The 12959-nt window shown below is 41.0% G+C and overlaps 1 protein-coding gene across 3 annotated transcripts in view; it reads left to right on the forward strand.

Annotated features, from left to right (window-relative positions):
• Window positions 1-12959, forward strand: part of Tmem87b (transmembrane protein 87B) — a 38691-nt gene that overhangs the window by 7682 nt on the left and 18050 nt on the right. For all 3 annotated transcript variants that reach the window (XM_031371852.1, XM_031371853.1, XM_031371854.1), the window contains exons 4-10: window positions 67-198; window positions 2156-2206; window positions 4283-4373; window positions 4669-4730; window positions 5134-5317; window positions 7930-8029; window positions 10964-11057. In XM_031371852.1, the coding sequence (XP_031227712.1) occupies window positions 67-198; window positions 2156-2206; window positions 4283-4373; window positions 4669-4730; window positions 5134-5317; window positions 7930-8029; window positions 10964-11057 (714 nt within the window). The remainder of the gene's footprint in view (window positions 1-66; window positions 199-2155; window positions 2207-4282; window positions 4374-4668; window positions 4731-5133; window positions 5318-7929; window positions 8030-10963; window positions 11058-12959) is intronic.

The raw sequence follows: 12959 nt of genomic DNA on the forward strand, positions 1-12959 counted from the left end.
TTTTTTTAATCACCTAGGGAAAGAAATGTAGAAGCAAATTATAACTTAGAATTTTACCTTGGATAGGAGCTGTCCCAAAGACATGAACTTCATGCTGATGCAGACATCTGCGCTTACTTCAAAAACATTGACTGTTGGACAACAAGAAGTGAAAACTTAGATTGCAGCAGTGATTCACAGGCATTTCCTTCATTAAATGTGAGTATCTGTCTGGTTAAAATCAGTTTATTTGTAGTGAATATAAACACCAAACTTGAATAATGTTTTGTCAGTATTTTCAGAAAGGAAAATGCTTGTCTTGGTTTTAGTTTTTGCATATGTGCATTAGATATAAGAAATAACTTGGTATCCTGATGCTTTTTATTCTTTTCTTTTTCTCTCTCTTTTTTTCCGGGGACAGTCTCATTTTGTAGTCCTGACTGACCTGGAACTCTCTATGTAGAAAGGCCGTCCTTAAACTCAGAGATACACCTCCTTCTGCCTCCAAGCAGCTGGGACTGAAGGTGTGCACCACCATGCCTCTGGTTTTTCCTCTTTTCAGCCTAACAAGAGGTTTTTATGATCTGCTCTCTCCCATTTTATCTCTCATTTTTCCACCATTCTCAGGTTTTTGCTCCTAGCATCCTGTCAAATGAGCTGTAGTCAAGGTTACCAGTAGCCTCTATGTTGTGAAGGTAGTGATCTATTACCCTTACCAAGGGTCTGGCCTTTTCACAGGCATTTAACAACTTAAATGCTCCTTCCTGTATGCATGTTCTTTCTCCCAGAAAGTGGTGTTATAAGTGTTAATAAAACAGTCATATCTGGTATCCTGGTGTTTTTTGGCTGGGTGGAGAGTCAACTTGACCCAGCCTAGAATTATCTAGGAAGAAGAACTTCAGTTGAGAAAATGCCTCCATCATATTGACTGTAGGCAAGTCTGTGTGGCACTTTCTTTATAATAATCAATGTGGGAGGGCACAGTTCTCCATGGGAACAGTGGCACAGGACCATTGGGCAGGTGGTTGTGGTTTGCATAAGAATGCAGGCCAAGGGCTGGTGAGATGACTCAGCAGGTAAGATTGCACTGACCACTCTCTCAAGGTCCTGAGTTCAAATCCCAGCAACCACATGGTGGCTCACAACCATCTGTAATGAGATCTGACTCCCTCTTCTGGGGTATCTGAAGACAGCTACAGTGTACTTACATATAATAAATAAATCTTTGGGCCGAAGTGAGCAGGGTCCAAGCTAGCAGGGCTGGAGCGAGAAGAGCCCAAGGGAGCAGAGGTCCTGAGTTCAATTCCAAGCAACCACATGATGGCTCACAGCCATCTGTACAGCTACAGTGTATTCATATACATAAAATCAAATAAATAAATTAAAAAAAAAAAAAAGAATGCAGGCTGAACAAGCCATGGAAAGCAAGCAGTTTTCTTTCCGTGGCTTCAGCCTCAGTCCTGCCCCTGGGTCCCTGCCCTGATTTCCCATAGTGATAGGGTGTGACCTGAGAGTTTAAAAATTAAACTCTTTACTCCCTAGCTGCTTCTAGTCATGGCATTTATCACAGCAATAGAAGTCCTAAGTCACATTGTTATGAATCATTGTAGTTTTCTTCTTCCTGAAAATTCTAAAATGAAAATATCTTTAGTAAAAAATTGAAGTTTTTAAAAATGTATATGGAAGCATAACAAACATAAAGAAAATTACATACATGTGCCTCAGTGGTTTTCAGACTTTGACCAAGTCCAGAATTTTAGCACCTAATGCCCCTACTTATTTCCTACACTTTCTCCAGCAGTACTCACTCTTCAGCATTAGCCACACTATTAAGGAAGCACATTCTAAGAACTTTGTTAATTCATGTACAGTGAAACCTGATCTCTGATACTCAACTCTTAAATCTATTTTCTGCTAATGCTTTTATCTTACTTATTTATTTTATTATGTGAGTACACTATCTCTTCAGACACACCAGAAGAGGGCATCAGATCCCATTACAGTTGGTTGTGAGACACCATGTGGTTGCTGGGAATTGAACTCAGGATCTCTGGAAGAGCAGTTAGTGCTTTTAACGTCTGAGCCATCTCTCTAGCCCCTTATCTTAATTATTAAAAGCTATTTTTCTCCATGGAAATGTAGTAATATAGAATGTGATTGTTTTACTCTTTTCCAGAATAAAGAACTAACAGGTATCAGAAACATTTCAAGCCAAGAAGGATCAACAGTAAGTAAGCCCTTTTGTCTTTAAATCCAGTAAGCACAAATTATAGTATGATTTGGAAAGTTAATCTTATGTTTACTTAGAGAATGATAGTAAAATTGAGAAAGAAAAAAAGGAACTACTTAAAACAGTATATATTTTTTGTTTCTGTCTATATTGCAAGATTTATTTCTGCTTTTGTTTAAAAATCTCTCTGAAGACTAGCTCTGCAGCTGTTTTTTGTTTTGATTTGAAATGTCAGTTCTCAGTGCACAAGACAGCATAGCAGTTGGCTCCTTCAATCACCAAGGCTGTATAGTGAGAAACAGTGTAGCACAGGAAAGGGAAATTGTAGCATTTGGGGGAATTACTAAGAGGCAAAAGTCTGAGTATGAAGTACAGAAGGTTAGCAGGAGTTATGTATAGGACTGAATTAGTTATAGGAGAGCCTAAATTTAGCTTTTATAGAGTGACTTTACATTTTTCCTCATCCATTCCAAATAGAAATCTAATAGGAAGACATTGACTGCAGAGATAGGGACAGACTTTACACAGGCTGTCTTTTGTGGAGGACAAAAGTATTGCATACAAATGCCTTGGAGCAGGAGTTACAAGCTGTTGTAAGCCACCTGATGTGGGTGCTGGGAACTAAACTCAGGCTTTCTGAAAGAGCATCAAGTGCTTTTAATCTCTGCAGTGCCCACCGGACAGCTTTATCTGTTAGTGGAACACCTGGTAGCAGAGAGACCAAAGATACTTGAATCATTTAGTCCATGTGAGTTGGCCCTCAGCACCTGTAGGATGTGTATCCTTGAATACCACATCCATAGATACAACCAAATGCAGATCAAAAACAGTCAGAAAAGTAATTCTGTACTGAACATTTACAGAAATTTTTCATGCTGTTCTCTAGACAATTCAATATAACAGCTGTTTGGATAGCATTTACATTCTATTAGTATTAGAAATAATCTAGAGATGATTTTAAGCATATAGGAGGATGTGTAGACTATGCAAATGCCTTGACATTTTATATGGAGGACTCGAACATTCAAGGCTTTTGGTACCTATTGGGGATGGTGCAGGTACCCATTCCTTGTAGAGACTGAGGAACAATTTTGTAGTTATGTTTTGTTTTGTGATACCATGTTACTGCTGCCCAGACTGGCTCAGACTCAAAGCCTCTGACTATTCTGACTTATTTTTGACATTATCTCACTTGTCTCTCAACTCAATTTAAAAAAACAAACAAACAGTACTTAGTTAAAATTGAATATCTGGTGGTATTAAGAGGGAATATGAGAATTCCAATATTAGATTTTTCTTTGAAGATAGATGTCACTGTGTAGCCCTGGCTGTCCTGGAACTCCTTATCTGTAGAGTAGTCCAGGCTGGCCTCACAGAGTCTGCCTCTGCCTCCCAAGTACTGGGATTAAAGGCTTGTGTCACTGCCACCGGCAGAGTTTTTTAAAGATAGAATTTCACTCTATGGTCCTGTATAGCCTGGAACTTTATATAGACCAGGCTGGCCTTAAACCTACAGAGGTTCACTTGCCTCTGCCTCCTATGTGTTGGGATTAAAGGCATGTGTCACCAAGACCAACCCAGAAAAAAATTTTTTTTTAAAGATTTATTTATTATTATATGTAAGTACACTGTAGCTGTCTTTAGACACACCAGAAGAGGGCGTCAGATCTCATGACGGGTGGTTGTAAGCCACCATGTGGTTGCTGGGATTTGAACTCAGGACCTCTGGAAGAGGAGTCAGTGCTCTTAACCGCTGAGCCATCTCTCCAGCCCCCCAGAAAAATATTTAAATGATAATATTAAAGGCAGCACAGAATGAGAATGCATGGGGAACCTGAGATAGTATAAGTGGTAGAAGACACAGAAGATGAGAACCTTTTGTTCCCCTCTTCTGGGTATGGGGGAGGGGGTTAGGTAAAAAAGAAAATGACACCAGGGTCTTCCTTCCACTGCCTGCCATTCCCTCCCTTTGTTTTATCTGTTCAGTTATTAAAACTGTTTAAGTGTGAACTATATAACTATCTCATACACTAATCTGTCTCAGAGAACAAAGACTTACTCTCTCTATTGCAGGATGTTGTAGCCAGGACCCAGAAAGATGGCTTCCATATCTTCATTGTTTCTATTAAAACGGAGAAAACAGATGCAGTCTGGGATTTAAATGGTATAGTTAACCTCTGTTCATACATTATCTGTATTCTGTAGTTTCTGTCATTAATGTGAATCTATATCTGTTTAAAACATATCTTTATATGGATAGATTTATTATCTTTATAAGGATAGATTTGTTAGTTATACATCTATTTTGAAGACCTAAAACTTAATGATTATTTTAATATTTAATATGCTTTTGTAATAGATAAGGAGAAATGAGCTTATGTTTAAAATGTTTTTAAAAACTTGATTATTAATTAACTCTTATATTTCTTCCTCTCTTTCCCTGTTGCTGCTGTCACTAGTTTCTCTTTCTATGGTGGGTCCTCATGGGTACATCTCTGCATCAGACTGGCCTCTCATGATTGTAAGTATTTCTCCTCCTTGTTTCCAAATGAATTTTTAAGAATTTTAAGAGTTCAGTAGTAATAATTGCTTTGTAGGTAGTGCTTTGACATGCAGTCAATTTCTGCTTCCAGAGAGACTAAGAATTGAAGGGTGGGAGAATCAAGAGATGTCTACTTTCTAGAGTTAAAAGGGTCAGAGGTGGGGCTGGTGAGATGGCTCAGCGGGTAAGAGCACCGACTGCTCTTCAGAAGGTCATGAGTTCAAATCCCAGCAACCACATGGTGGCTCACAACCACCCGTAATGAGTTCTGATGCCCTCTTCTGGTGCGTCTGAAGACAGCTACAGTGTACTTACATATAATAAATAAATAAATCTTTAAAAAAAAAAGGGTCAGAGGCTAACACTGTTTCTCTTCCTGCAGTTTTACATGGTGATGTGTATTGTTTACATATTATATGGTGTCCTCTGGCTGCTGTGGTCTGCCTGTTACTGGAAAGATATATTAAGAATCCAGTTCTGGATTGCAGCTGTTATTTTCCTAGGAATGCTTGAAAAGGCAGTTTTTTATAGTGAATACCAGAACATCAACAGCACTGGACTGTCAAGTAAGTTTTGAGTTTTTCTGTGAGTTGTGTGCAATGTACAAGTTTAGCACAGCTGGGGGAAGGGCCTGCTGAACATAGGTTTGCAAATATCTGTGTAGCCAGTAAAGAGGATGGAAGCCAACAAGAGGCCGCCAGGAGACGTGGAGGGCGGCTCAGCATGTAAAGCACTTACAGAGAAAGCAGGAGGACCTGAGGCAGAACCTCAGTACCCACACAACCCCAGCACTGTGGGGGATCCATGGAGCTTGCTTGCTAGCAGCCTGGCTGCAGGTTCAGTGAGAGACTGTCTCAAGGGAATAAGGTGGAGAGTGGTAAGTCAGGGCACCTGTGTCCTCTGGTGTATAAACATGTGCACCCTCCACCCTCCACAAAGTGACAGTGTTAGAGTAGGACCCTGATCATCTGAGCTAGTCCATGTGTTCTCTCCTTTTTTAAAATTTTTTTTTCTCTAATTTTCCCTTCACTTCTCTTTCTGGAAAAAGAAAAATTCCTATTCTCTTATTATATTAAAACAATACCAAGATATGGGTAAGGGTACCTTAGGTGTGGCCAGTGCTTTTGATATTTTCCTATTCTGATTTTTTTTTCTCTTCTTTGAAAAAAAGAAAACAAAGGCTCTTGGGCCCCAGAGAGTGAGATGAGTAGCACCAGAGTCTATGGTATTTGTAGTCTCTACTCTCTTCTTCTCTTCACCCTGTACAAGCTTCCTATGGTCAAAGGAGGCCCTACCATAGTTTGCACAGTGGGACACTTGAAGCTGGCTAGGCTGCTGTTACCCAGTTCAGATATGTGTCTCAGGCTTGTAGATGATAGAGTCAACAAAAGGGAGGGCTTGTTTGGTCTTACCACTGACACTTTGGGAGATTTCAAAGGGTTAAAAATGCCCCTTTGAGTACAGTTACAAATGATCTTGGCATCGATTATTAACAGACGCAGTGATGCTAGCCAACTCTAGGGGAAAACAACTGAATTGCAGTATACATGCCCCTCTGGACTTGTGTTGCTATTTATTGAAGCTGAGTGATAGATTCATAGAAATTTATCACACTAATTTCTGTTGAGGAATATTTGAAATTTCTGAAAATAGAAAGGCTAAAAGGATATCAAAAGACTAAACAAAGGCCCAACATGGAGGAGTACATAGTCGAGCTGCTCCTGCTGTATATGGGCTCATGTATACATGCACAGAGATGTTTGCATATGTGCTCTAGGTCAGATAGTGAACTGCTGGGGGTGTATCCCAGTGGTGGATAACTTGCTTAGCTTACATAGGCCCTTGGACTCCTTTCTAAGTACTGTCAGGGTCAGGCAGAGGTAGTATCAGATGATAAAGCATTAGGGTTGATACATGACTGAGTGTTAGAAGGTAGTTCATCCCCTTTCTGTTCTGGTAAGGATCTTTTACCTAGAGAGAGCAAGGATGATATGGACTGAAGAGGAGTAAACCCCAGAGATATATGAAGAAAAGAAATGCCATTTGGGGCCATCAGGGAATCCAAGTCTTTCAACTGAGGTGTCACCAAAGGGGTTAACAAAGAAACTCTGGGTCACTGTCAGTATGTTTAAAGAGTCCTGCAAATCTGTGTACTAGACATTTGTGACTTTGCACACCACATGATCTCTGATGACTCAGCTCTGCCCTGAGGAAAAAGCAGCCACAGACAACAACAAGCAAATACGCTTGTCTGTGTTATGATAAAACTTGACTTACAGAAATATGCAAGGACAGATTTGGGCCCTGGGCTGTAGATTACCAATTCCTCTCCTCTGTTTACTGCTGTTGATTTCCCACTGCCTTCAACACCAAGTCTAGACTCCATAACAGAGTCCCCAGAGCCACGAGTGCTTCTGGTCTCTGTTTTATACTCTTTTCTTGGCATCTGACATTGCACTCTACTGCATATATACTATGCTTTTCCCTCTTTTTGTGCTTCCCAAAGGGCTGTTGTATTTGCCCTTTTCTTCTCCCACATATATCCAGTTAGTCTTTAAATCCTCATTTCTAGACTAATTACATGCCCCCCAGATGTATATTAGGTTGCTCTTTCTCTTAATCTCAGGGTTACTGTGTCACATGCAGCCCTCCCCATGCTGAGTTGTGTCTGCCCTAGCTAGAGTTCAAAGTCTATGCAGATAGAGATCAAAGTGTCTCTCTCACAGTCACATAGCAGGAGCACAATGAACACTTCCATTTCTTTTTATGGTTTAGAGTTTGAACCCAGGGCCTTGCACATTCTAGGCCAATACTTTACTATTGTAAATGTACATCTTAAATGAATAAATGATAAAGGCACTAGAAAAAAAGAGAACTTCAAAGAGCATGATGGCTTTGAGATATTTGCTGGACATGAAGACGGAGGTAGCTGGAGGGGAGCTCTGGTAGGTTTCAGGTTGGCATAAGAAAACTGCCCAATAGAGCTAGGTGATCAGACCTGTGGTGAGTCTTCAGGAGGTAGTGTTGCCTTTCACTTAGGTCTGAAATACCAGTTGATCTCAATGTCATTTCACGGTAATTTTTTTAGAGTTTGTCAATGTCATTGTACAGTAACTTTTTAGAGTCTTAGAAGGCCTTCAAGAGTACATACAATCAGTTTTCTTTTCTTTCTCCTTAGCCCAAGGTTTACTGATATTTGCAGAGTTGATATCTGCAGTTAAGAGGACATTGGCTCGCCTGCTTGTGATCATTGTGAGCTTGGGTTATGGCATTGTGAAGTAAGTATTACTGTGATGAACAGCACTTGACTTTTCAGTCTAGTGCTTCAGCTCATGTACACCATGACCTCTGTGGAACTGGGGACTTGTATCCCCAAAGGAAAACTCTGCAGGAACATGGGTTTAAAAAACTTGCATGGACTAGCCATTTTATATTATTTCCAAATGAAGATGCCAAGGTGGCCTGAGCATCCTAAGTGCAGAGATCATAGGCATGTGCCACCACACCTTAACTCTTAAGCGGTCTATGTCTTATTATAAAGGTGCAGCAAATCCAGACCCAGAGTACAGAACCATAATAACTAGAGACCACATTTATTTTCCAGTGGACATTCCATCCTTCCTTGCTCTACAGACCACAAGACCATGAAGTTCTGGACACCCTGTTCTAACATGAGAGCCACTGAGAGCTCCATAAAGGTCCAGAAACTGAAAGAATGAAGGCAGGAGGATTGGTCACATCACACTGAATCTTCCCTTCTCAGGACCCCATTTACCTCTGTCTTGATTTCTGTTTCAGCACACTTGCAGAAGAGGCTAGGGCCTGATATAAGAACCACACATTGAATAAGGTGTACCTAAGTATGCAAGAAATATGGGATGGCCCAACTTGCAGGAGTTCCACTGGTAATAGTAACGGTAAAAGCAGAGGACCAGTGCTCCTAGCCATCCAGGTGGCAATACTGTTACTGTCTATAAAGCATCTGGGGGTGAAGGGATTTACCTAGAGATGAACTCAGTGCTTGGGAGGGCTGTAATCCACAGGAATACCTAACCTTCTTTTGTGGGTAATGTCTGGTAGGTGAAGGTGGTCACCATCTAGGTCACTCCTATCTGCAGAATTCATTAAGGGCTGTGGTACAATTGACCTACTCAGGGAACCAGGAGGGGTCATGCACTCCCAGAGTAGTCCTCCCACCTGAGACTCTAACCGTATCACTGCACCCAGGCACAGGTAGCTTTGGAGAGGTGAGAAGAAAGGCATTTTGAAGTCAGCCGGCCTCTGCACAGTAGTGTGACTGTTTGGCAGGTGTTTTAAGTGCATGTCTAAGACATTTTCAAGTTAACCTAGGATCACTGGAGAAGCAACATTGATGTTACCTAATATAAAAATACTAGGAGAAATTTAGGAGCTCTGAAGTGTCCATGGTAAGAGGTAGAAGAGTGGTGCTAAGAGTGTGGCTTCAAAGATCTGCATTCTGTAGGCCTTCTTGCTGAGTCTCATTGTGTTTGGGAGCACACAGCTAGAGTCAAGAGGTCAGGCCCCCAGGCTTATGAAGGGGAGACAGGAGTGAAGGGAAAATGAATGACGGCGTTGGGTTGACTCTGGAATCCAGATGACTTTGCTGTGTGTGGTGTCTCATTCACAAGGACAGTAGAGACTGTTTAGAAACTGCCATCTAAGCCCAGATGCAAACATGGAAACCAAGCTATGCCTTTGAATTACAGATCTTAATTGTCATAATTGTGATCTGCCACTCCCTGTGGTGTAAGGAGGACTAAAAGTTTTATTTCTGTTTAAGCTCCAATTTCTCACATATTATTGACTAATTTAACTCATACAGGTCTTGGAGTTCTGGTCACTTTTCTAAGTGTTTTTATGTTCAACTTCATTTCTAATTGAATGTAGCAGGTTCATACAAACAATGCTAGAGTAGAGATTAGCCAAGTTGCTTACCTTTGAATGGTGCTTAGAGCCAGCCTGTGATTTTGTTGGCTTTCTAGTAGCAGATCTTTATTCACAATTGGCTCTGCCCAGTTCTTTCCATTCTAAAGGCAGGAAGGTCAGCGGGATCTGTGCTTCTTAGCAGCTTAGGTTTCCTGGAGGGTTCTGTTTCATATAGCATTCCCAAGGTAATGAGAGTACTCTTCTCCCTAAAACCCAATGTGTTGGGTTATTACTAGCTATAAGCATTTTTTTTCTCCTAATTTTTGACAATAATGGTAAAGCAGCCATGACTGCTGACAAACAAGTTTTTAGGTAGACATGTTTTGTTTTCCTTTAGAAAAAATCGTGGAGTAGAATTGTTAGGTCATGGCTAGGTCTGTTGACACCTGTAATCCCAGCACTTAGGACATGGAATCCAAAGGATCTCTATCTAGTTCAAGGCCAGCCTAGGCTGCATTCCAAACCCTTCCTTGCCTGTAACTTGAAGGGGCCCACCACCCTGATCTCCATTTCCACACCCAACACTTAGCTTCTTGCCTTAAATTTTGTTTTAACATGACTGTCTTAGATAGTTTTTCCAAGCCATTTTTTCCCTTCTAATTACTCTGAGAAGTGGGTTTTTAAAGTATTTTAAAATGTATGTGTAATCAATTCTGATTTGTAGGTCCCATCTATATTCAGATTGTTAACTGTAAAAGAAAATAAATTTTTCCCTACTTATTTATAAGATTCAAAGCTATTATTTTTAAGTTTAAAGATTAAAAAGCAAATTATGTTATCACCTCTGCTCTGAGAGGCAGGAAAGTAGAGAGAGGGCACTGGTGTTCCTTATGTTCATTCTGCTCTGTATCGGGTCACAAGATCAGTGGGCTTCTCTAAGATAGTGCTTTGTGTGGTTTGTAGTAATAGAAGTTACAACCTCCATGAGCCCCTAGAAGCTGGCAGATCTCTTCCTAGGTTCACCACCCTGCTCCTCCATACTAAGAAGTAGGACTTGGTTATGTTCATCCTATCGTTTGAACTTCAAATGCTCTGCACCTTTGGGGCCAGCCACACAGTTTCTTCACTGGCACCTGTACAGTTTCAGGTCCTAGAAAGCAGACACGGTATTCCTGGGCCTGTGATTGTGTCCTGTGAAAGAGAACCCAAGCACTGCCATGTGACTAGATAGTGCCCTCTGTGTATTGACACCTCGAATTCTGTGTTCAGATTTTCTCTACTTACGAATGCTTTCTCTCCCTGCCTCCCTTTCTTGCTTACTCCAGGCCTCGGTTAGGAACAGTGATGCACCGGGTGATTGGACTGGGACTGCTTTACTTGATCTTTGCGGCCATTGAAGGCGTCATGAGAGTCATTGGGGTAAAAGCCATATTAACTCAGCCACCCCTTTTAGTTGCTATGGAATACTGTCATACTTTGTCTCTTCGTTTTTCTTTGTTTTTTAAGATAAAAGTGTATGAAAACGTCCAATCTGAGCTTTTTTTAGATGAAATAGGCTGTTTTTTTCATACTTGAAGGGAGAGCCCAGCAGACGGCTTCCTAAAATGATTAATGGTGGAAGCACCAGTGATGTTGCCCTTGGAGGCAGCTCCATGCACAAGTGACTGCTCATCAGGGATGTCTGTCTTTGTCCTTACATAGTTTAAACACAGATATATCTTTCTTAATCCTGGGCTTAGAAGCGGATCCGAGCAGGATACAAATGGATTAGATGGGCAGGAAGGGTTTATACTCTTCCCTGAGATGAGCACCCTCCTCTCATCAGCTCTAACTTCACTCTGACTGAGCTTGCTGTCTAGGGAGTTAGCAAGTCCCACTGCTAGAAGAGCCAGAAGGAGGTCATGCTCTGATCACATGGCAGCAACACTTTGATATCTGCGGAGGTGTTGGTGTTTTAATCCCTGAAAACCCCTAAGGGACAAAGCAGAGCAAGCCCACAACTCCATGAAAGGAGTGTGGGTCTTCTTAGGAAGCCTGCCAAGGGCCGAGGGTTTAAGGAGCTAGTATGTCTGCCTGGTCCAAAGAAGCTTGCATTTCATCCAAAACAGAAGGTCAGATCACTGTGCACAGAGTAGTTAATCTGTGTGTTGTCATGTAAATTTACCTCTTATAATGATGTTTGGCTCTTAGAAGAGGGTATTTTTCAACAGTATTAAAACCCTTATTCCAGCCCGTGGTAGTGGCACGCGCCTTTAATCCCAGCACTTGAGAGGCAGAGGCAGGTGGATGTCTGAGTTCGAGGCCAGCCTGGTCTACAGAGTGAATTCCAGGACAGCCAGAGCTATATAGAGAAACCCTGTCTCGAAAAACCAAAAAAAAAAAAAAAAAAAAAAAAAAAAAAACAAACCCTTATTCCAATTGTCTTGATGCATCTGCATTGTGTGTTTCCAACCTGTCCTTTTATTCCTACATAATTATGAATCGTTCCTATATACTCAAATTATGTATGTGTGTGTGTATATAATTCATAGGAAATTAATCTTTTCTAAAAAGACTAGGAAAAATACACCCCACATATAAACACAGTGTTATGCATTTTAAAATTTACACACTCAGCAGTTAGATACTGGCTGTTTTGAAACAAGTGTCTAAATTATAGTTTGTTTCTCCCTACCATCTCCACCCCCACTCTGCCGTCTTTGCATGAGTGTGTCCCTTTACCATCAGGGCGGTCAGGAACTAGTTTTTCTGATAGTCCAGTTCTAGGTTTGGTGTAAAGAAGGAGACTGAAATAAATGGTAGGTCTGGGTGAGACTGGTCTGGGCATGAAAAGCACTGTATTTATTTGCCAGTCCACTTATTTCTCTGTAACAGTGAATCATTAATCCACTCTAAAATCCCTGAGAGTGCCCCACCCAAGAGCTCGGGATTTTAAACCAAGAATACCAGAGGGGATCATATGCTAGCCTCAGGGATATTTGGAAGTGCTCAGCCATTGAGCTAGTCAAGGCATATCAAAATTAAGAGCTCTTGGGCAGGTGTAGAGCCTTGTATCACCTGCCAGGAGCTTAGAGCGGATTAACGATTCACCGCTATATTTCTAACATAAAATAAATAGGTAAAAAATTACATTTATTTTCCCTAAAGCAGATGATTTCTATGTGCTAAACACATTCCATCAAGGTATTAAACAGTACAGAGCTGAAGGTGATGAAAATCAGTTGCTTTCTTCATCAGATGATACTCCATGCTTCAGTGAGCCTGTGATCAGATGATAGATACTCCACGCTGCAGTGAGCCTGTGATCAGATGATAGATACT

Source organism: Mastomys coucha, unplaced genomic scaffold, assembly GCF_008632895.1.
Source record: "Mastomys coucha isolate ucsf_1 unplaced genomic scaffold, UCSF_Mcou_1 pScaffold15, whole genome shotgun sequence".
NCBI lineage: Eukaryota > Metazoa > Chordata > Mammalia > Rodentia > Muridae > Mastomys > Mastomys coucha.